This window comes from Oryctolagus cuniculus, chromosome 1 (assembly GCF_051225735.1).
Source record: "Oryctolagus cuniculus isolate XC-2025 breed Fujian yellow rabbit chromosome 1, ASM5122573v1, whole genome shotgun sequence".
In the NCBI taxonomy this organism is placed as follows: Eukaryota; Metazoa; Chordata; class Mammalia; order Lagomorpha; family Leporidae; genus Oryctolagus; species Oryctolagus cuniculus.
In genome coordinates, this window is record NC_142867.1 from 199,679,832 (window position 1) to 199,703,695 (window position 23,864).

At 44.2% G+C, this 23,864-nt stretch overlaps 1 protein-coding gene and 1 non-coding gene across 4 annotated transcripts in view; one reads left to right on the plus strand and one right to left on the minus strand.

Annotated features, from left to right (window-relative positions):
• The window catches only part of MELK (maternal embryonic leucine zipper kinase), an 84,358-nt gene that overhangs the window by 56,185 nt on the left and 4,309 nt on the right, over nucleotides 1-23,864 (plus strand). For 2 of the 3 annotated variants that reach the window (XM_008265306.5, XM_051844058.3), the window contains 5 exons: nucleotides 1,063-1,182; nucleotides 5,195-5,317; nucleotides 11,755-11,986; nucleotides 15,221-15,320; nucleotides 17,717-17,885. In XM_008265306.5, the coding sequence (XP_008263528.1) occupies nucleotides 1,063-1,182; nucleotides 5,195-5,317; nucleotides 11,755-11,986; nucleotides 15,221-15,320; nucleotides 17,717-17,885 (744 nt within the window). The remainder of the gene's footprint in view (nucleotides 1-1,062; nucleotides 1,183-5,194; nucleotides 5,318-11,754; nucleotides 11,987-15,220; nucleotides 15,321-17,716; nucleotides 17,886-23,864) is intronic. The other variant, XM_002707984.6, reaches the window with a different exon arrangement.
• On the minus strand, nucleotides 574-682 carry LOC127485117 (U6 spliceosomal RNA). Its single transcript, XR_007912293.2, has one exon. It is a non-coding gene; the product is annotated as a U6 spliceosomal RNA (small nuclear RNA).

Genomic DNA, 23,864 nt, shown 5'->3' on the forward strand with positions numbered 1-23,864 from the left:
AGATCATACCTGTGTTTTCCTAGAGATAGAGGCATTCACAGTTATCTTTGAGTGCAATTTGATATGATGGGTGAGGATTGCACTTAGCTTTGCTTCTGGTCCAGTACTGTCTCATATCACCTCTGATTTGTATTTTTATTTTCTATTCTCTAACTTGCGAATAGAAGCCTTAATCAGATTTTTATTTTATTAAGAAAAGCTTTGCTAAAGGCGCAGTTCTTTTCAGTGAGGAGGGGATATAAAGATTTTTTTTTTTAATTTGAGAGATAGAGGGAGAGACAGAAAGAAATATTTTCCATGCATTATTTTACTCCCCAAATGCCTGCAACACTTGGGGTTGTGCAGAAGAGAGGGACAAACCAGAAGCCCAGAACTCAATCCAGTTCTCCGATGTGGGTGGCAGGAACTGGTTACTTCAACACTGACTCCAAGGGTCTGCATTAGCAGGAAGCTAGAGTCAGGAGCCAGAGGTGGACAACAAATCAGGTACTCCAGGATAGGACGTGAGTATCAGCTGGCAACTAAACAACTAGGCCAAACACCCATCCTGAAGAATTCTTTTCTTTTTTCTTTTTCAATATGGCATGCTTCATGGATTTGCATGTTATCCTTACACAGGGGCCATGCTAATTTTCTCTGTAGGAATTGTTTTTGAGTGTTATAATAAGGAGCAAAGACTTTACAGTAAGGGGATCCAGGGAAGAGTCATGTGTGGAGAAGGGAGGGAGTTGTATTAGAGCTAAATTCTTCTTTTCCATTCTAGACAATCTATATGTTATATCTAAAGGTAGAAAAAATATAAATCTATATGAGCAGTGAGTTGAGAGATATGGAACTAGTAGCAGAAGAAATAGTTCAAAGTGGCTCTTCCTAAGGAGTGGGAATTGTCTGTGGTGGCACGGCACAGGGGATTGTTATTTTTCATTTCACTCATACCTTTGTAAAGCTATTGACTTTTCAAATTCTGAATGTTTATTACATTGAAAAAATGTTAATTTTAAAGAGAACATTATTTAACAAACAATTTTAGTCTTCTAAACACTTGATTTTCTTTGCTTCCAGTGGCAATACGATCACCTCACTGCTACTTATCTTCTGCTTCTGGCCAAGAAGGCACGAGGAAGGCCGGTTCGTTTAAGGCTTCCAGCTTCCTCATGTGCATCTGCCAGTGCTACCCCAAAGGTAAACGTTCGAAGCTTTTGTGTGAACACCTGGTCTTGTCATGTGCTCGTCCTGTTCAGGACTAATATACCCTGGAAATCTTAACTTCCTGTTGTTAAGAAATGAGACATAAGACCAAGACAGTTTCTGATTTAAATCTTCCTGTTGTCACAGAGTGGGAGACAAGACATTTTATGAATTAAATATTTCCAAGACATTTTATGATTTAAATATTCCAAAAATTTTTTATTTATTCATTTATTTAGTTTGTTAAAAGGTAGAGACAGACAAAGACACACACACACACACACACACACACACAGACATTGAGACAGAGAGCTGGTTTACTACCTAAATGCCACAGTAACCAGGACTGAGTCAGGCCAAAGCTGGGAGCAGGGAACTTCATCCAAGTCTTCCATGTGGGTGACAGAAACTTAACTGCTTGAGTCATTACCTTTTGCCTCCCAAGGTCTGCACTGGAAGGAAGCTGAACTGAAGTCAGTGCGGTCTTACTTCTGAAACTGAGTCATACTGGGCTGGTGAATACCCACCCCATGCCGAGGCAGATCCTCAGGCCCATGGGCTCCATGGATCCACTTGACTCTCATCTTGGCCAAACCCTTTACTCTTTCAGATTCAAATGTATATTTGGGTCCAAAAGGACACAAAAGCATGATCTTTGCTACTTATCAAGGTCATTTCAGAAAGGTAACAGATACCACTATACTTAGAATAATCATTTTACCTTAAGTTTTAAATTTATAACACCTCAGTTAAGAGGTCTAAGACATTTTTTCTATCCCATTAGGTTTTCTTACATCTGAATTGGCATGCCCTCAGTTGAACTGCTCATATGATTTTTGAGGTATCTGAGTATAGAATATCTGGGAAGATATTTACTCTTACCTTCTATCTCCCATGTAATGAGCCTTACCTAATAATTTAGTTATTTGGGTAATTATTTTTATAGCAAATAGACATTTTAATGATAAGAAATGAAATAGGATTAAAATTTGAGGTTCTTTTCTGATCTTGGGCAAACCGTTGAGACTTGAAACAACACAGTCTCTTCATATGGCAGGGCGGGGGGGATCCTCAGAAAGTTCCTGGACGTGGTGGGTGTTCTGGCCCAGTAAGGTGCTGCTTGAGATGCTCATATCCACATCTGAGTGCCTGGTTCAAGTCCCAGCTGTTCTGCTTCTGAGGCAGCTTCCTACTAATGTGCCTGGGAGGCAGCAGCTGATGGCTCAGTACCTGAGTCCCTGCCAGCCATGTGGGAGACCCAGATGGAGTTCCTGGTTTCTGACTTTGGCCTGGTCCAGCCTCAGCTGTTGTGAGAATTTGGGGAATGAACCAGCAGATGGAAGATCTGTCTCTCCTTATGTCATTCAAAAAAATGCATGTGGGGGCCATCACTGTGCGTAGCGGGTAAAGCTGCTGTCTGCAGTGCTGGCATCCCATATGGGCGCCAGCAGGCGGAGGATTAGCCAAGTGAGCCACAGTGCTGGCCTTCTTTTTCATTTTTCTAAACTTGACTGTCGGTCAAGTCCTGGCTGCTTCACTTCTGATCCAGCTCTCTGTTATGACCTGGGAAAGCAGTAGAAGATGGCCCAAGTCCTTGGGACCCTGCACCCATGTGGGAGGCCCGGAAGAGGCTCCTGGCTCCTGGCTTTGGGTCGGTGCAGCTCTGGCCATTGCAGCCATCTGGGGTGTGAACCAGTGGATGGAAGACTCCCTCTCCCTCTCTCCTCCTTCCTCTTCCCCTTCGCCCTTTCCCCCCCTTCTCCCCCCTCCCTCCCTCCCACTCTCCCCCTGCCTCTGCTTCTCTGTAACTCTGCCTTTTAAATAAATAAATAAACCTTTAAAAGACAAACAAAGAAAAAATACCAAATGCATGTTTAAAAAATGTTCATTACTTTTTTAAAAAAAAAGATTTTGTTTGTTTGAGAGGTAGAGTTACAGGCAGAGAAAGGGAGACAGAGATAGAGGTCTTCCATCTGCTGGTTCACCCCCCAGATGTCCACAACAGTTGGAGCTCAGCCAATCCAAAGCCAGGAGCCTGGAGCTTCTTCTGGGTCTCCCATGTGGTTGTTGGGGCCCAGGCACTTGGGCCATCTTCTACTGCTTTCCCAGACCATAGCAGAGAGCTGGATCTGAAGAAGAGCAGCTGGAAAATGAACTGGCGTCCATATGGGAGTCCAGTGCTCAAGGCAGAGGCTTAGTCCACTACACCACAGTGCCAGCCCCTTATTATCTTTTAGTTCTTTTGTTCCATAAACATTTTGAAGTTACCTTGTAGCATTCTCCCCTTCCTAGAATCACTCTTTTTCTTTGAGCTGTTGTTTATAAGAAAGTAAATAATCCTGAGCTAGAATCAGTGGGTGGCACTTTCAGTGAAACAACCGTACAGTCTCATCCAAGAATCTCAAAAAACTGTAGTAGTGTCAACTTCATTAGAATACTCATGCCCTCTGCTAGGCTCTTGGATCAGCTCTGCGAGACAGATGGATCAGTTGATCGATAGATAACACTACTTCATAGTAGATGATGGGTGCCAGGTAATGGTTAGAGATGTGCTAGAGGAGCTTTAGAGGATGAGCATAATCCAAAGTGGACCGACAGTCAAGTTTAGAAAAATGAAAAAGAAGGCCAGCACCGTGGCTCACTTGGCTAATCCTCCGCCTGCAGCACCAGCACCCTGGGTTATAGTCCTGGTTGGGGCGCCGGATTCTATCCCAGCTGCTCCTCTTCCAGTCCAGCTCTCTGCTGTGGCCTGGGAAGGCAGTGGAGGATGGCCCAGGTGCTTGGGCCCTGCACCTGCATGGGAGACCAGGAGGAAGCACCTGGCTCCTGGCTTCAGATCGGTGCAGCGCGCCAGTCACAGCATGCCACCGCAGCGACCATTTGGGGGGTGAACCAACGCAAAAGGAAGACCTTTTCTCTGTCTCTCTCTCTCTCACTGTCTAACTCTGCCTGTCCCAAAAAAAAAAAAAAAAAAAAAAAAAAGACAGTGTTCAGGGCAAGGGGAATGGAATTAGCAAAACTCTGGCACCTGATTTTGCTTGACTTAAAATGAAGAGCTCAATTCGGGAAGAGATGAGAGCAGGAGAGAGAACAAATGAGCTAAAAAGGAAGGTAAGAGCTAGATTACAGAGAACTTTGGAATACCATGTTAGAGTTAGACTTTGTGCAACAGGTAGTGGGGAATCACTGTTTTCAGAGCAAGAGAGAGACAACTGTGATAGCAGTCCTGGGGAACTCTGTCACCCTGGTAGAGAAGGTAGAAAGATTGGTGGCAGAGACCAATTGTTTGAACAGTTCAGTTATAAAACTAATTGTCCTTGAACTAGGATGGTAGCAGTAGGTCTGGAAAAGAAGGATGAGATATGAAAAAACCAAGTACACTTGCCTGGCCAGGTTAACAAGTTAAGGGAAAAGGAAGGAGGAAGAAATTGAAAAAAAAAAAAAAAAAAAATCTAATTTCCACAGTCTTAGACTTCTGGGTGTATCTAACATACCCGTAGTTTATCGAGGTGGGAGAATAAAGGAAAATAAATTACTCTGGTGGTGGTGTTAACACAGGATCCCAGGTGTCCTGTGCCTGGGAGATCCTTCATACGGCTAATTTATTCCTGGTAGAAATTATAAACTACTCTGTGTGTTCATAAAACTAAGAAACCTGTATTTCAAAGACATTTAATCTTCATCATCTGCTTTGTCAGAGCTTTTTATTTGTAAATTTGCAAAGGAGTTATCTGGTATTGTAGTAATTGTATGAGAATAATAAGCTGACTAGTATGCCATATATGTGAGAATGTTCAAAGATGTATTGTTTGATAGAGATTCTCCTATCTAATAATTTGAACTAAAATACTTTGACTTCCTATTTTCCACACTGGGTGATGAGCTCCTTCAATAGAATGTGTCTCATTTTTTTGGGCTTCTAGGGCTTTGCCCTGTGCTTGGAATATACTGTTTTTAAAATGTGTAGATTATTATCCCTAAATTTTTCTGTCTTTCTATTTAATAGTCAAAGAATTTGAGTCTGGAGGATATGACTGTAAGTGATGAAAATTATGTGGCTGGATTGATTGACTGTGGATGGTGTGAAGACAGTTCATCAACAGGTGTGGCAACTCCTCAAACATCACAGGTTGATAATATTTATTGTTATTTAAAGGAGAATATATGTATGTCTCAATTATAAAAATATCTAGACAAACATAAAATGAAGTGTGTGCTTGCAAATTTAGGTGAATTCCTAAACTATTGAAAACATAATGAGAGATTATTAGAGTATGAATGAAATGGAATTCAGTTATTTCCAAGTTGAAGAAAGCCAAGATTTCATTTTAGAGCATTTTATTACTCCTTTTCCTCATCACCTCCTTTATTAAAAATGAGGTAAAATTTACATGTGGTTTATTAAATTCATGCTTTCTAGTATGCAATTCTGTGTGTTTTGACAATTGCATATATCTACCACCAAACAGAACAGTTCTGTTGACCAAAATTCCCTCATGGTCCTTTGTGGGCAACTCCCCTCAAACTCTAGGAGCAACCGTCAGTTTTTCTCTCCTTTTGATAATCTGTTTATCCTACTTGGTGTTTGTTGCACTCCATGGATATGTAGATTAGTATTGATTTTTAAAATTCAAACATGGGAAGTTTTGGGATCTGGTGCTGTGATGTAGCAGGTTAAGCCACCACCTGCAATGCCAGCATCCTGAATGGGCACCTTGGGAAAGCAGCAGAGAGTGGCCCAAGTGCTTGGGCCCCTGTACCCACGTGGGACACAGAGAGGAAGCTCCTAGTTCCTGGCTTTGGCCTTGCCCAGCCCTTACCTTTGCCACCTTTTTTCCAGCAGATGGAAGTTCTTTCTTTCTCTCTGTATATATAACTCTTTCAAATAAAATAAAAAAGTTTTTGGCCATTATTATTATTATAATATTTTAGATTTATTTATTTATTTGAAAGGCAGAGTTATGGAGAGAAGAGGGAGCGGTGGAGAGAGATCTTCCATTTGCTGGTTCACTCCCCAAATGGCTGGCTGCACTAGCCAGGGCTAAACCAGGCCAAAGCCAGGAGCCATCTGGGTCTCTTGCATGGGTGTCAGAGGCCCAAACACTTGGGCCATCATCTGCTGCTTTCCCAGGCACATCAGCAGCAAGCTGGATCGGAAGCAGAGCAGCCAGTGTTGGAAGTGAATGCCTGCAGTAGCCAGGGCTGTGCCAGGTCGAAGCAGGAACCCAAGTACTTGGGCCCTTGTCCTCTGCCTTCTTATTAGCAGGGAGCTGGATTGGAAGCAGAGGAGCTGAGACTTGAACTGATACTGCTGTGATTGAGCGAGTGTAACAGAGGAGCAGCACACTGATAAAATCTGATGGTCCATTATTGCCGCCAGTGGAGAGCGGGCTCATGCCCTAAAGAACTCTCGACACCAAAGCTCAAAGCAACAGTTTATAAAGGCAAAAACCACAAGGAGGGGAGGGAGAATACTTAATTGCTAGGATCAGGGGAAATACATGGTTACTAGGGTCAAGCTAACCTAAGGCCTATCCAAAACCAATATCAATTACAATCTTGACATTAGACATGTTACACTCTAACATTAATCTAAGTGCAGCCTGTTTTAAGCTTAAATGATCATGCTAGGGGGTTTCTATGTTCTGCCAAGTAGGATGCAGTATGCTGTTATTGTCTAAGTTTAGACCATAATTAGTTTCAGACCATAGTCTCATGTTGGGGGATGCTTTCTCAAGATTGAGTTTTGGATGCTTTAAAATGAAGTCCCTACTGTCAAGGTGTCACTTCAATACTCTGATATGGGATGGTATCCCAACCAGTGGCTTGGACCATTGTGCAACAATGCCTGCTCATTATTCTTTCTAAAAATCTGACCATTTTGGGTAGTCTCTTGTTCTCTTCTCATGATTTTATTTTCAGTTTTTAAATATATATATTTATGTTCTATATTTGATCATTTTGATATCTGATATCTTTTTTTTTTTTAAACTTTTTTTTTTTATTTTTTTTTTTTATTTTTTATTTTTTTTATTTTTGACAGGCAGAGTGGACAGTGAGAGAGAGAGACAGAGAGAGAAAGGTCTTCCTTTGCCGTTGGTTCACCCTCCAATGGCCGCCGCTGCAGCCGGCGCACCGCGCTGATCCGATGGCAGGAGCCAGGATCCAGGTGCTTTTCCTGGTCTCCCATGGGGTGCAGGGCCCAAGCACCTGGGCCATCCTCCACTGCACTCCCTGGCCATAGCAGAGAGCTGGCCTGGAAGAGGGGCAACCGGGACAGAATCCGGCGCCCCAACCGGGACTAGAACCCGGTGTGCCGGCGCCGCAAGGTGGAGGATTAGCCTATTGAGCCACGGCGCCGGCTCGATATCTGATATCTTTATGGTCTGCTTCTGTTGCTTATTTTTTTCTGCTGACTTCTGCTTACTGTGTTTGTATCCTTTGTATTTTATTTTTTGATAGGCTCATTTTTCTTTGAACTCTGGGAAATCTTTGACGCTTGGGTTAAGAGTTGTGAACTTGAGGTGGATTGGAATGAAACTTTTTTTCATATAAGAATTGTGTTTGTTTATACACTAAGATTTTTTTTTAAGATTTATTTATTTATGTGAGAGGCAGAGTTACAGAGAGAGGTCTCTTCTGTCTGCTTGTTCACTCTCCAGATGGCCTCAACGGCTAGAGCTGGACCAGATGGAAACGAAGGAGCCAGGAGCTTCTTCCTGGTCTCCCATGTGGATGCAGGGGCTCAAGGAATTGGGCCATCTTCTGTTGCTTTCCCAGGTGCATTAGCAGGGAGCTGGACTGGAAGTGGAGTGGCTGTTGCCCACATGGGATGCTGGTGCTACAGGCGGAGGCTTAACCTACTCCGCTAGAGCGCTGGCCTCCCTTTCCCTGCAAGGAATTAAGATAAATAAAATTTAGGCTTGAGGTTTCTAGGACCATGTAGGCATGTGAAGACAGTCCTGTGGTAACTTACAAATTATTATTATTTTAATTCTTATTTATTTGAAACCCCAACAGAGATCTCCCATTTACTGGTTCACTCCTCAAATGCTTGCAATAGGTAGGGCTGAGCCAGGCTGAAACCAGGAGCCAGGAACTCAGTCTGGGTCTTCTGTGTGGGTGGCAGGGACCCACTACTTGAGCCTTCACAGCTGCCTCCCAGGGTGCCCATTAGCAGAAACTGGAGTTAGTATCAGAGCCATGACTTGAAGCCAGGCATTCTGATAATGGGATGTGGGTGTCCCAGGTGGCATCTTAACTGCTTCACCAAATGCCCACTCCTGCTTACAAATTATTAAGGGACATTTTTTCCTCCTTCCTAGGCCAAGATAGATTCTCTTTGAAGAGCAGATTTATATTTAATACATCTTTATATTTTAATTATAGCCCCTCCTGGCTTTACATGGGAGCTTTGGATCTAACTTACCATCTTGCATAAGCCTAAGCTTCCATGACTGTATAAACCCAGGCTGTAGGTCATGAGAGACAGTAAGTGGTTGCCTGTAGAGCAGCAGATAGTTTCAGCCTTCGTTATATCTTTGGATTTACGCCCTAGTTTTTGGTTTGACCTTGGAATTTTCCTTACTCTTTTGCAATTGCAACCACAAATTTGAGAGGATTAAATAATATTTTTATCCTGTGTTTCTGTTACTTTAGTGAGTTGTTTTCTGCTGACCGACTAGGTGATTTTTATTTTTTGGTGCATTGTCGCTCCCCGTTTTCGTGGAGGAGCGACACAGGACCCTGCGCTGTTCTTTCGTCTGCTCGGCCCTCCCCGGGTTTGCTGCTGGTTCTTCCCGGGTTGGCTACTATCCCTTCCACCTCCGTGGAAGGGCAGTTCCCCCTGGCCACATTCCCCACTTCCGCAGGGGAGCGGCACACCGCCGGCCGGCTCTTCTCGGGGGCTGCACAGGTGTTCCTTCAGCTAGATGTTCCCCATAGATGTTCCCTCGTGCATGCCATCTCTCTCCTCCTTTATAGTCCTCCTCTGCCAATCCCAACTCGGCTGCCCACACGCCGAGCACGCTGCTCTCCAATCAGGAGCAAGTCCTACAGTTAATTGGTTGAACTGGAGGCAGCTGTGCGGAAGCTGTTTACTTCTCTCCCAGCGCCATATTGTGGGAGAGCAGATGCATAGAATAAGTCTCAATTCGAGTAACTCAGTCCAGTCCGGATTGCTCCCCACAGATCCCCCTTTCTTTTTATTTTTGGCGTTGATACGCGCCTGTCTTCGGTGTCCCGCGGCACACACTCTGCTCTACTTGCTAGAGTTGCCACAGGCTCTTACAAGTCCTATCAATCAGGAAAACCGAATCCGGGTCCTCTCTTCGCCATGTTGTGAGGAGGTTTTTAGGCGCTGATGCGTGCCTGTGTTCGGTGCCCTGCAGCGCATGCTCTGCTCTGCCTGCAGGGGACTTACAAGACCTATCAGGCAAACCGAATCCAAGCCTTCTCATTGCCTTATTGTGGGGGAGACTTATTAGTGTTGGTTCGTGCCTATCTTCGGTGACCTGCAGCTCATACTCTGGTCGAGCTGCTTGCTGGCGCTTACCGCCTTAAATCAGGCAGACCGAATCCAAGCTTAATATTGTTGTATTGTGGGGAAGCCTTACTGATGTTAATTCGTGCCTGTCTTCGGTGACCTGCGGCGCATAAGCTGCTAGCTGCCCGCAGGTGCTCATCGCCTCACTTGATTAGGCAGACCGAATCCAAGCTCTCACATTGCAGTGTTGTAGGGAGGCCTTTTTATTTCTCTATTTCTCTATCTCCGGGCATTCCTATTTCTCCCATTTTACTTCTATCTTCCAACATTCCTATTTCTCTCACTTTACTTCTAAAACTTCTGTTTCTCTTATCCCTGCGGCTTTCCGGCGCCCGCCCCGAGACTGCTTCTCGGCGACTTCCCGGCTCTGAGCCGCTTCAGCCCGCGCTTCTCCGATCTGCGCGGCTTCCCGGCTTTGCGCGGCTTCCCGGCGCCTCGCCCCGCGGCAGCTTCACGGCTCTGCGCGGCTTCCTGGCGCCTCGCCCCGCCGGCGGGTTCCCGGCTCTGCGCGCACGCTCCGCGGTCTCCACGCACTTCGCGCCCGCACCACGGCCTCGCGCCAGCCCCGGCGTTCCCCATCTATTCACGCCCCGTGCTCTCTCTGCACGCGGCGGCTTCCGCGAATGTTTCCGCCACCACCGGCATTCAGTCCAAGTTCCCCGGACTAACCTGGCGAATTTCAACCTGGCGGCCCACGTCTCTGCCTCTGGTTCCAGATCTTCGCCTCTTGCTCCCCGGGGTGACTTGAAGAATTCCAAGGTGGCTTATGTCTCCGCCTCGGCCTGCACTCGCGGCTTCATCCTCCCTAACATTTTTCTCTACCCGGTATGTTTCCTTAAGTTTTCTTCCAACAATATTCCTCTCATTTCTCCTGGCTACTCCCCACAGTCCGTATCCGAGTCCAAGCCTCCTCCAGGTTTCACTTTCGCTTTCAGTCTCCTAGCTTCCCCGCCATAGTCCACATCCGAGTCTATGAAAGCTTTCACTTTCGCTTTCAATCCTAACTTCTTTCCCACAGTCCATATCCGAGTCTCTGCCTAGGCTTTCAATAGCTTCTTCCGGCACCCTTTTCGTCCGGCTTTTCCCTAGGCTGTTTGCTAGTCTCTCTCTCCGATATTTTCCACTTCTTCCCGTTTCTTCCCTCCTAAGTTTCCTATCCGTCCTAGGTTTCCTATCCGAGTCACGGCACCATTATGTCGCTCCCCGTTTTCGTGGAGGAGCGACACAGGACCCTGCGCTGTTCTTTCGTCTGCTCGGCCCTCCCCGGGTTTGCTGCTGGTTCTTCCCGGGTTGGCTACTATCCCTTCCACCTCCGTGGAAGGGCAGTTCCCCCTGGCCACATTCCCCACTTCCGCAGGGGAGCGGCACACCGCCGGCCGGCTCTTCTCGGGGGCTGCACAGGTGTTCCTTCAGCTAGATGTTCCCCATAGATGTTCCCTCGTGCATGCCGTCTCTCTCCTCCTTTATAGTCCTGCTCCGCCAATCCCAACTCGGCTGCCCACACGCCGAGCACGCTGCTCTCCAATCAGGAGCAAGTCCTACAGTTAATTGGTTGAACTGGAGGCAGCTGTGCGGAAGCTGTTTACTTCTCTCCCAGCGCCATATTGTGGGAGAGCAGATGCATAGAATAAGTCTCAATTCGAGTAACTCAGTCCAGTCCGGATTGCTCCCCACAGTGCATATTAGAGGCAAACCGTGGCAATCCAGATATAAGAAGCATTTCTTAGGGATTTATTTGTGACTACTCTCAGTATTGCCTTAGCATTCTGGGTATGTTTGAACACTCAGCCTGAAACATGTTGTAAATTACCTGCCAATAGAACAGACTAAAATGATCTGCATGTACTTAGGAGAACTGAATATACATTTTTAAATTTCCTGGTATTGCCAATAATATCCTTTTGTTAGTATTTCATTTTAATAAAAATAGTGCAAGGTAATTTGCAAATGATTAGGGCATGTTGTAAAGAAATTGACTTTTGTCTTCAGTGTGCTTTATCCAGTGGCTTTTTCTTTTCCAGTTTACCAAGCATTGGACAGAATCAAATGGTCTGGAATCTAAATCATTAACTCCAGTATTATGCAGAGAATCTGCAAATAAATTAAAGAACAAAGAGAATGTATGTACTCCTAAGTCTGCTGTGAAGAATGAAGAGTGCTTTGCGTATCCAGAGCCAAAGACTCCAGTTAACAAGAGCCAGCAGAAAAGAGAGATACTCAGTACACCAAATCGTCACACTACACCCTCAAAAGGTATTTGCTAAGTGATTAAGTAGTGGTTAAAAAAAAATTTCAAATGTCATTCATTTCATTTCATGTTAAATAAACGTGTAGCTGGTCAGAAATTACCAGCATGGTTCTCTGAAATTTCTAGAAGTCAAGCTGCTTTTTTAAGAAAAATCATATGCTATTTGCACTGGTTGAAGTAAAAGAATATTAATTTTTCTTTTAATTTTTCTCAAATTTTGCTTTTCTTTTTTCACATTTATAAAATTCAATATTAACATCCAAGAATATCAGATCTGAAAGGCAAGTTAGAGCTCAGCTAATCCAACTCCCATTTCCATAGCTTAGGAACTTGAGACTCAAAAGCTTGAAGTGATTTGCCCAATATTAGATATCCAGGGTTAGACCTTGTTTGTCTATCCCCCTGCCAACTGCACATACACACACACACACACACACACTCACTCACTTATACACAATGTGACTCAAACTGAAGTCTCTGCTAAGTCCTTCTTACTCCCCTGAACTCCAGTTCTGATCAGGTCCTGTTCTGCCCTGTTGTGTTACTACCCATACCCGGCAGAAAGGGTGAGTCTGGATGCCTTTCTCAGATGTCTGTGTCTGTGTCCGGATAGTAAAACTCATCTCCCTCGATTTCCTCTTCATTTTCATCACCAATGATTATTTAAAGTTTCCTTTATGACACCTCAGTGTTTTGGTTGTTGCCCTAGTGTAGACACATTGTACTTTGTCACCATACCTCTGAAAATATAAAACCTAAAACTGAACGCAGTCTTCTAGGATGGGATCTCACCAGGCTAGGGTGGTAGTGACATGAGAGTAAAGATGCGTATTGCAGCATGGCATAGTATTCAGTAGGGACTGTGTGTGTCAAGGCGAAGAGTAAATTAGAGCCTGAAGGAATTTTATTTAGTCTATGTCATTTTTGAAAATGACACCTAAGCTTTATCAGCCTTTTGTCCAGCGATTGTGACCTTCTCGTGTTATGTTAAGATCCTAATGAATCCAAACTCTGAAGCATTGCTGTGTGAACTGCTAAACTACCTCCTACCATCATGCTTTGCTAGTTTGTTAATGGGGCTGATAGTTCAAGAGGTTAACTTATCCATGAAGATGTTATGGAATACTTTGTCAGAATATTTGCCCAAAAACCTCATTATTATGTTAATAGAATTCTCCATTTCATCATCTCAAATAGCACTTTCCCAAAAAATGTGAGGCCAGTTTGGTGTAATGATGTGCTTGTGTGTGTGGTTGCTGGTGACTTGTGAGGGCTCAGTGAGATAACATTTGCAGATAACGCAGTAGGACCTCAGCAGTGAATACTCTTCCATCTTTTCCCAGTGAGTCTTCTGTTATTTCTGTTGATACAAACACATCTTCCATGGGTCATGGGGTTAGGCAGAGAGATAAGATGGACCTGAGCTCACATAAGCTCAATCAAGGCTTTAAAATAACAACAACAACAAAAAGCCCCACACCTTTTGACTTTATAGTCCCTTTTAGTATTGATATTTTCTATTTCTTATATAACTCTGAAGGATTTGAAATGTGAGTAGTTTGAGGAATTTATTTTATAATCTTGAAGTATCATCAGTTTACATATCTTGCCTCTGTGAGAAAGATTGTGTTAGTCAAAAGCTTTTATTGGCTATTTTTCTTTAAATGTAAAAGCTGCCTAGGGGAGCCATGATCGATAGCTTCCATTAGTACTTTGCATTTTACTTTCACTGTGAGTTATTTTTGACGTAAACATTAATTTTATTTTTGTGACTCCTGTGACAATCCATTTAGTGACAATTTGTCGAAGGGCAAGCATGCATGGTACTAGAGACTGTTAAGATGCAAAGATGAAAACTTTTCAGATACTTTTGGTTGGGCTTATTTTCTTGTTCTTGTGGAACTAGTGAAAATAAAGTTGAATAGTCACAAACGAAACCGAACTCCAATCCCTTTTTAAAAATCTGGTATCATATCTTTGTTATCATAAAGTGGACACTCTCTCTAAACTTTAAGATCATGGATAAAAAGTTAATCAGTGGTGGTAGCCTGATTTGTTTACATAAATTTGTTTTGTTTATTTTAAAGGCAGAGAAAGACAGGGAGAGATCTTCCATCTGCTGCTTCACTTCCCAGATGCCTATAGGAGCTGAGGCTGGGCCAGGCTGAAGTGGGGAGCTGGCTGGGAACTCAGTCCAGGTCTCCCATGTGTATGGTAGGGAGACAAGTACTTGAGCCGTCACCTGCTGCTTTCCATGTTGTACATTAGTAGGAAGCTGGAATCATGAGAGGAGCTGGGAGTTGAACCCATGCACTCCATTATGGATGCTGGTGCCTAAACCACTGTGCCAAACTCCCATGTCTGTTCATGTAAATATGTGATAAGCTATGTGGGATGCAAATGCCCTTCCTAGAATAGAGCACAAAATTTTGGAACAGGGAATATGCAAAATACGAAATCTCACACCTTAATAACTTGTCAAGCTTTCGCAGGAGACTGATCTGTTTGCTTAACAGCAGTTCAGTAAGGGTATGAGTTGAATTAAAGCCTTTCAATAGTGTATCAAATAAAGGCATAAGCTGGGTCCTTGTATAAATACAGGTTGACTTTTATTTATAGGAAAGAGAATTAGTGGGGCCAGCGCTGTGGTGTAGTGGGTAAAGTTGCCGCCTACAGTGCTGGCATCTCATATGGGCGCTGGTTTGAGTCCCAGCTACTCCACTTAAAATCCAGCTCTCTGCTATGACCTGGGAAGGCAATAGAAGATGGCCCAAGTCCTTGGGCCCCTGCACCTTCGTGAGAGACCTGGAAGAAGCTCCTGGCTTCTGGCTTTGGATCGGCACAGCTCTGGCCATTGCAGCTAATTGGGGAGTGAACCAGCGGGTGGAAGACCTCTCTCTCTCTGCCTTTCCTTCTCTCTCTGTATAACTCTGACTTTCAAATAAATCTTTTTTTTTAAAGAAAGAATTAGTAATCATAAAATCTATATTTAAATGATGTATTTAGATTAATTATAAGCATGGCTTTAGTTTTCTGTGAAGAAAAGAAAAGCCATACATGTAAAACCAAATACTTTTGTTTTTATTATGAATCATATGGAAACATCTCTTTAAAAAATTAGAATCTTTAATATTACTGGCCAAGTGCATATTTTTGGGTCAGTGAGTGAGGTGATTTATGCATTATTGATTTTGGAACCATAGTATGTGAGCTACATATTGTTTGTGTTTGTTTTCTAGTAGCTAGAAACCAGTGCCTGAAAGAAACTCCAGTTAAAACACCAGTAAATGCAGCAGGAACAGACAAGTTAATAACAGGTGTCATTAGCCCTGAGAGGCGGTAAGTGCTCCGTGTTTTAGACTTTGATCTTTGCTATATGTAACCAGATTTCTGTTTTCAGATGCAATAAACCTGAGAAGGTGAATCATCACATAGAGTCTAGTGGATACGGCAGGGATGTCTGGCTGTTGGAGAATGGTCAGTGGCCATTACTGAATCTGTTGCCACTTCTTTCTCTAGTGCTCATGGGGTAGGATCATCAGCCTAATCAGCAGTGGGACCTGCACCTTAAAGTCCAGCAGCCTGGGAAGACAGTAGTGCTGACCCCAGCCTTGTAGTTCCTTCTCTGGGGCCCATCCCTTCCTCTGCCAATAAGCATCCACTAACAGTGGTCCTCCCAAATTGTAAAGACACTAACTGAGGTTTCAGAGAAAACCCGCTTCTCTTTTATGAAAAGTTCTGCAGCGTTAGTGATCCTTCATTATTGTTTTTTTTAAGATTTATTTATATATTTGAAAGGCAGAGTTACAGAGAGGCAAAGGCAGGGAGAGAGAGAGAAGTCTTCCATCTGCTGATTCACTCCCCAAATGGCCGCAACGGCCAGAGCTGGGCTCATCCAAAGCCAGGAGTCAGGAGCTGCTTCCAGTCCTTGCAGGGGCTCTCCCAGGCACATTACCAGGGAGCCAGGACTCAAACTGGTGCCCATATGGTACCCAAACCGGTGCCCATATGCAGGCAACAGCTTTACCTGTGATGCCATGGTGCCGGCCCCCATTATTATTTTTTAAATTTTATTTGAAAGGCAGAATTACAGAGAGAGAGAGAGAGGGAGAAAGGGAGAAACAGAGAGATCTTCCATCTGCTGGTTCACTCCCCAAATGGCTGCAACAGCTAGAGCTGGGCTAGACTGAAGCCAGGAACCAGGAGCTTCTTCTGGGTCTCCCACATGGGTTCAGGGGCCCAAGCACTTGGTGATTTTCCACTGCTTTCCCAAGCACCTTAGCAGGGAGCTGGATGGGAAGTGGAGCAGCAGGAATTGAAGTGTCCCTCATGTGGGATGCTGGCATCACAGAAAGCGGCTTAACCCGTTATGCTCTAGCGCCGGCCCCATCCTTCACTGTGGTGTGTGTGTGTGTGTGTGTGTGTGTGTGTGTGTGTTTGAAAGATAGTTAGAGAGAAGTCTTTTTTTTCTACTGGTGCAGTCCCCAAATGGTCTCAATGGCTGGAGTTAGGCCAGACAAGTTTCTTCCGGGTCTCCCATATGGATGCAGGGGCCCAAGCACTTGTGCCATCCTCTGCTGCTTCCCCAAGTGCATTAGCAGGGAGCTGGATGGGAAGTGAAACAGCCAAGACTTGAACCGGCACCCGTATTTGATGCTCGCGACACAGGTGGCAGCTTTACTTGCTATGCCACAGCTCCAGCCCCCTTCATTATTTTTATTGTTGTTTTTTTGTTTTTAAAGATTTATTTATTTATTTGAAAGAGTCACACAGAGAGAGGAGACGCAGAGAGAGATCTTCCATCCACTGGTTCACTCCCCAGATAGCCACAACGGCCAGAGCTGCGCCAATCCAAAGCCAGGAGCCGCAAGCTTCCAGGTCTCCCTCTACTGCTTTCCCAGGCCATAGCAGAGAGCTGAATCAGAAGCGGAGCAGCCGGGTCTTGAACTGGTGACCATATGGGATGCTGGCACTGCAGGCAGCGGTTTTACCTATTATGCCACAGTGCTGCCCCCCCCCCCCCATTGTTTTTTACAGCTGTTTTTCTGAAGCATAATCCATTTTGGAGACAATTGGGGAATGAGTATGGGGATTGGATATTAGATGACATTACAGGATCGTTAATTCTCTTGATGTGATAATGGTATACTAACATGTCCTTATTCGTTGGAGATGTTTCCTAGAATGTTTCAGAGTGAAGTGCCATGATATCATCAAATAGATTACTTTCAAATGGCTCAGCCAAAATTAACATATATGTAATGTGTTTATTACCTATATGCATAGAGAAAGCCAGTGTGGCAAAATGTTAACAATTATTGATTCTAGGAGGTTGTGTGTGGGTGTTCATTTTACTGTTCTTTTAACTTTTGCATATATTTCGTATTTATTTAAATTTTTAAATGCATCTCAGTATAGTTTTGTTTTTGATTTACTTATTGAATTATTTGAAAGAGAGACAGAGAGATCTTCCATACTCTGATCCATTCTCCAAGTGAAAAAGAGGGGGAATAATAGTTTTTGCCAAGTGGCAGTTGGCTGAAGGGAGAGTGATGACTTTTTCCCAGTGGGAGATAGCATTAGCCTCTGCCCTTGAAGAGGAGTGAGGTGACCTGGTCCTGGTGTACCTGCTGTGTGTAGACCCTGCTGTGTGTAGACCTCCCTCTTTGTTGACCTCTCAGAGCCCCAGCAGGCAGGAGGCCCAGTGTTACCTGTGCTTTTTGTTGTTTTTTAAGGTGCCGTTCAGTGGAACTGGATCTCAACCAAGCACATATGGAGGATACTCCAAGAAGAAAAGGAGCCAAAGTGTTTGGGAGTCTTGAAAGAGGATTGGATAAGGTTATTACTGTGCTTACCAGGAGCAAAAGGAAGGGCTGTGTCAAAGACGGGCCAAGAAAGCTAAAGGTAAATGAACTGGAATTCTGTATGGATTTCAGGAGCTGACTGCTGGCTGGATTGCTTTATTTATTTATTTAGTTGAAAGCTATAGTGACAGAGGGGTGAGGAGAGAGAGAGAGATCAATTTTCCCCCTGCTGCTTCACTCTGCAAATGGATGTAACAGCCAGGTCTAGGCCAGGTTCAAGTCTGGAATCAGGAACTCCATCCTCCTCTCCCACATGGATGGCAGGGGTCTAAGCACTTGAATCATTTTCTGCTGCCTTCCCAGGCACATAGCAGGAAGCTGGATCAAAAGTGGAGCATTTGGGACTCAACTGGCCACTCATATGGGGTGCTGGTGTCCCAGTGGTGGCTTAACCTGCTGTGCCACAATCTGCTGTGTTACATTTTTCTGTGAACTTTTTGAAGTACCCTCATAATTTGAAATGGTTCAAATTCTAACATTGGGATTAAGAAAACAATAATACAGTTTAACTGAAACACACTAAATAAAATTAAGGAAACTTATCTAAATTAGATATGTCATTGAGAAGCTAAGCAGTGAGCAAACACTATGGGTAATGTTCTAAAAGTATTTGTCTATGTGAATTTGCTTACAACCTGAATACATCTTTCAAAAGGAACTGCTGTGTTGTTAATTTTCTATGTAGTCGTCACCCAGTACTTTCAAGGTATAGGGGTGAAATCTCAAGATTGGGAATGAGAAAACCTGAATTCTTTTTAAAGGGTGGAAGACAGGAAGCCACGCTCCCCTTGGCTGCTTTTTTTTTTTTTTTTTTTTTAAGTTATTTATTTTATTTGAAAGGCAGAGTTAGAGAGAGACAGAAAGAGGTCCTCCATCTGGTGGTTCACTCCCCAAATGGGCACAGCTGCCAGAGCTGAGCTGATCCGAAGTCAGGAGCTTCTTTTGGGCCTCCTACGTGGGTGGCCCAAGCACTTGGACCATCTTCTGTGTTCCCAGGCCATAGCAGAGAGCTGAATCAGAAGAGGAGCATCGGGGACACGAACTGGCATCCATATGGGATGCTGGGGCTGCAGGCTGAGGCTTAGCCCACCATGCCACAGTGCCGCCCCCGCAGGCAGCAGTTTAATGCATTGTGCCACAGTGCCAGCCCCAGAAGACCCGAGTTCTAGCCCCAGCTTCATACCATGTAACTCAGAGAAGTCACTTTATTCCTGATTTCCTCAGTGTCTTCATTTGTAAAAGCCGGAGGCAACCTCGTAGAGCTGGGCCGTAGAAACAAGGCTGCACATATGCAGTGCTACATCACATTTGAAATGCTTTAATACAACATATTGTTCCAGTATCAAGAACTATTATTATTATCAGTGTTGATCATTTTAACTGAAGTGTAGTAGAATTAACTGTCCTAATTAGCACAAACGTCAAATCTGAAACTTGATCTGACTTTGGTTTTCTAACCCTTTTTAATGCTTTAAGCTTTTGTGGAACCTAAAGCACATTAGGAAATTAGCCTCATCCTACCCCTCAAACTTCTTATATATATAAATTATAAATTTACAGAAAGTTGAAAGAATAGTACAAAGAACACTTCAGTTTTTTCAAAAAGATGGCAAGTAACATGCAGTGAAGCCCTCTTAAAAAGCAATTTATGGGGCCGGCGCTGGATTAATGCCCTGGCCTGAAATGCTGGCATCCCATATGGGCGCTGGTTGGAGTCCCAACTGTTCCACTTCCAATCCAGGTCTCTGCTGTGGCCTGGGAAAGCAGTAGATGGCCCAGGTACTTGGGCCCTGCACCCCATGGGAGACCAGGAAAAGTACCTGGCTCCTGCCATCCCATCAACGCATTGTACCAGCTGCAGCACGCCAGCCGCGGCGGCCATTGGAGGGTGAACCAATGGCAAAGGAAGACCTTTCTTTCTGTCTCTCTCTGTCACTGTCCACTCTGCCTGTCAAAAAATTTAAAAAAAAAAAAAAAAAAAAGGCAATTTATGGGGCCGGCACTGGATTAATGCCCTGGCCTGAAACGCTGGCATCCCATATGGGCGCTGGTTGGAGTCCCAGCTGTTCCACTTCCAATCCAGGTCTCTGCTGTGGCCTGGGAAAGCAGTAGAAGATGGCCCAAGTGCTTGGGCCCCTGCACCTGCGTGGGAGACCCAGAGGAGGCTCCTGGCTCCTGGCTTTGGATCGGTGCAGTTCCGGCTGTTGTGGCCAATTGGGGAGTGAACCATTGGGTGGAAGACCTCTCTCTCTCTCTCTCTCTCTCTTTCTGCCTCTCCTCTCTCTGTGTAACTCTTTCAAATAAAAATAAATAAATCTTTAAAAAAAAGCAATTTATGAAAATCTGAAACTTAGACAAATTAGGATGATTTTATAAAAGCAATAGTTTAAGTTATGGTTTAGAAATGTTCAGTTATTATCTTGACAGAGGCAGTTTAGTTTGATGAAAAGCACTGGGAGACAGAGGGTCTCATCATGGTTGTTCTACTTGTCCCTTTTATAAGTTAAACCAAGGTCCCCAAACTCTATCCATTTAGCATTCTCCTTCACCATGTTGATCATATTGGCATATTGTCTGCTCTGTGATTTATCTGGGATTTTGTTTATATTGACTCTTTCTCTCTCTTTTTAAGATTTATTTATTTACTTGAAAGAGTTACACAGAGAGGGGGAGAGACAGAGAGATCTTCCATCTGCTGGTTCACTTTCCAGATGGTCACAATGGCCAGTGTTGGGTCAGGCCAAAGACAGGAGCCAAGAGCTTCCAGGTCTCCCACATGGGTGGCAGGGGCTCAAGTACTTGGGCTATCATCTGCTTTTCCCAGGCCTTTGGCAGGGAGCTGGATCAGAAGTGGAACAGCTGGGACATCAACCAGCACCCATATAAGATGCCCATGTTGCAGGTGGAAGCTTTACCCACTATGCCACAACACCAGCCCCAGCTCTGTTTTCTTTCTTTCTTTTTTTTTTAAAAGATTTATTTTATTTATTTGAAAGACACAGTTACAGAGAGAGGTAGAGACAGAGAGAGAGATCTTCCATCTGCTGGTTCACTCCCCACATGGCCAAAATGGCTGGAGCTGCGCCGATCCAAAACCAGGAGCCAGGAGCTTCCTCCCAGTCTTTCCATGCGGGTGCAGGGGCCCAAGGACTTGGGGCATCTTTTACTGCTTTCCCAGGCCACAGCAGAGACCTGGATCGGAAGAGGAGCAGCTGGGACTAGAACCGGCACTCATGTGGGATGCTGGTGCTTCAGACCAGGGCTTTTAACCCGCTGTGCCACAGCACTGGTCCCCCCCAACCCTGTTTTCAAAAATAGATTATGGGGCCAGTGTTGTGGCGTAGTAAATTAAGCCTCCGCTTGCAGTGCTAACATCCTATATGAACACCGTTCCTGTCCCAGCTGCTCCTCTTCTGATCCAGCTCTCTGCTAATGGCCTGGGAAAGCAGTGGAAAGTGGCCCAAGTGCTTGGGCTCCTGACTTCAGATCAGCTCAGCTCCGGCTGTTATGGCCATTTGGGCAGTGACCAGCGGATGGAGGACCTCTGTCTCTGTCTCTACCTCTCTCTGTAACTTTATTTGGAGGGAGGTTTCTGTCTCTTACTCTCTATAACTCCACCTTTCAAATAAATAAATCTTAAAAAAATAGATTTATGGAGTTAATGATTCATATATTCTAAACTATACATATTTTAAAATGTACTGTCAATGTACTATAGCATTATATGTACTTGAATTTATTTAAGAGAAATCTATAGGGGCCTGTGTTGTGGCATATCCCATATATGAATGCCAATTCCAGTCCCAGCTGCTCTGCCTCCAATTTAGGTCCCTTTCCCTGCCTGGGAAAGCAATGGAGGATGGCCCAAGGACCTGGGCTCCTGCCACCAATGTGGGAGATCCAGAGGGAGTTGTAGGCTCCTGGGTTCAGCCTGGCTCAGCCCTGGCCATTGTGGCCATTTGCAGAGTAAGTCAGCAGATGGAAGATCTCTTTCTGCCTCCCATTTCTCTCTGTCCATCTGCCTTTCACATAAATAAATCTTTTTTAAAAGAACACTATATGTTACTAGTTTTGGCCTAATAAGCTTGTCAATTGGATTGGAATAAATATAATAAATATCTGTTTGTCATGGTATTTATGTGTCAGGTAGTTTGTGTATCTCCAGTGGTAACTTATGTGACACCTTGGGAAGTTCTACCTCAGGAAATTTAGGGGCAGACATTGGGCCTAGTGGTTAAGATACTGTTTGAGACACCCACAACCCATAATCAGTGTTTCCTGGGTTTGAGTCTTGGCTTCACTCCAATTCCATCTTCCTGCTAATGCACACTCTGGAGGCAGCAGGTGATAGCTCAGGTCCTTGGGTACCTGCCAGCCATGTGGGAGACCTGGATTGAGTTACTGGCTCTGAGCTTAGCCTGCTCCATCCCTTCCTATCATGGATATTTGGGAGAGTGAACCAGCGGATGGGAGCTCTGTGTGTCTGTATGTGTTTGTCTATTTCTCTCTGTCTCTCTGCTTCTCAAATTAATAAACAAACAAACAAAAGAGGAACTCCATGGTGAAACTCCATAGAATTTTTTTTTTAATTATCTCTTCTTTGAGCTCAGGTTCTTATTTTGAAAAGTTAGATAGTTGAGTCTTAGTATTTTGTTGCTTATAAAAAGAACTCAAGTTGAAACATCACTTGATGCCCCATAAAATGGTACCCAAAATATATATATGTAATTTTTATGTGTCAGCTTAAGAGAGTGACAGTATATTGCAGTTATTATTGCATGTATATTTTAGATAATTTTCCAGGTTTTTTTAACAAACAAATCAGGGACTGGCACTGTGGCATAGCATGTAAAGCCACTGCCTGCAGTGCTGGCATTCCATATGGGCACTGGTTCAAGTCCTGGGTGCTCCACTTCTGATCCAGTTCTCTTCTATGGCCTGGAAAAGCAGTAGAAGATGGCTCAAATCCTTGGGCCCCTGTACCCGCGTGGGAAACCTGGAGGAAGCTTCTGGCTCCTGGCTTTGTTTATTTTTATTTATTTATTTATTTATTTGACAGGCAGAGTGGACAGTGAGAGAGCCAGAGAGAAAGGTCTTCCTTTTCCGTTGGTTCACCCCCAAAATGGCCGCTACAGCTGGAGCTACACCAGTCCGAAGCCAGGAGCCAGGTGCTTCCTCCTGGTCTCCCATGCGGGTGCAGGGCCCAAGTGCTTGGGCCATCCATCCTCCACTGCCTTCCCAGGCCACAGCAGAGAGCTAGCCTGGAAGAGGGCCAACCGGGACAGAATCCGGCACCCCAACCAGGACTAGAACCTGGGGTGCCAGCGCCGCAGGCAGAAGATTAGCCTAGTGAGCCACGGTGCTGGCCTGGATCCTGGCTTTGTATCAACGCAACTCCGGCCCTTGCGGCCAACTGAGGAGTAAACCATGGATGGGAGACCTCCTTCTTTCTTTCTCTCTCTCTCTCTCTCTCTCTCTCTCTCTCTCTGCCTCTCCTCTCTGTGTGTAACTCTAAGTTTCAAATAAATAAATCTTTAAAAAAAAAAAAAAAAGAAACAATTCAGATCTAAAAGACATCAAAACTATTTTTTGACATTGAAATACATTTTTATTAATAAAGGATATTAGATGAGTCTAATAATTTAAATACAGAAATGTTTTTAAACTTAACAATTATTACATAAACTTTGATGATCTTATTCATACTTAGAGTTTACAGACCACTTAATTAATATTCCCTCTGTGTGCCCCTCCTTGTACTTTCCATTGTATGACTTGTACCTGTGTGTCTCTTAAACTATTTTGACAGTGATGAAACTGTTAGGAAGGGGAGGAGTTTTTCCTTTCTGTAGGACTTACTAACACAGTGCCTGGCACATAGTAAGCATCCAATAAGTGTTAAATGAATAGATAGAAGCCGCTTAGGAATGAAATTACCTCTTAGAAATATACTCTCAATCAGTGAGAAAAAAACTTGACACTACTTTTCTAAAAGGGATATCTGTTATATTCATTCTTT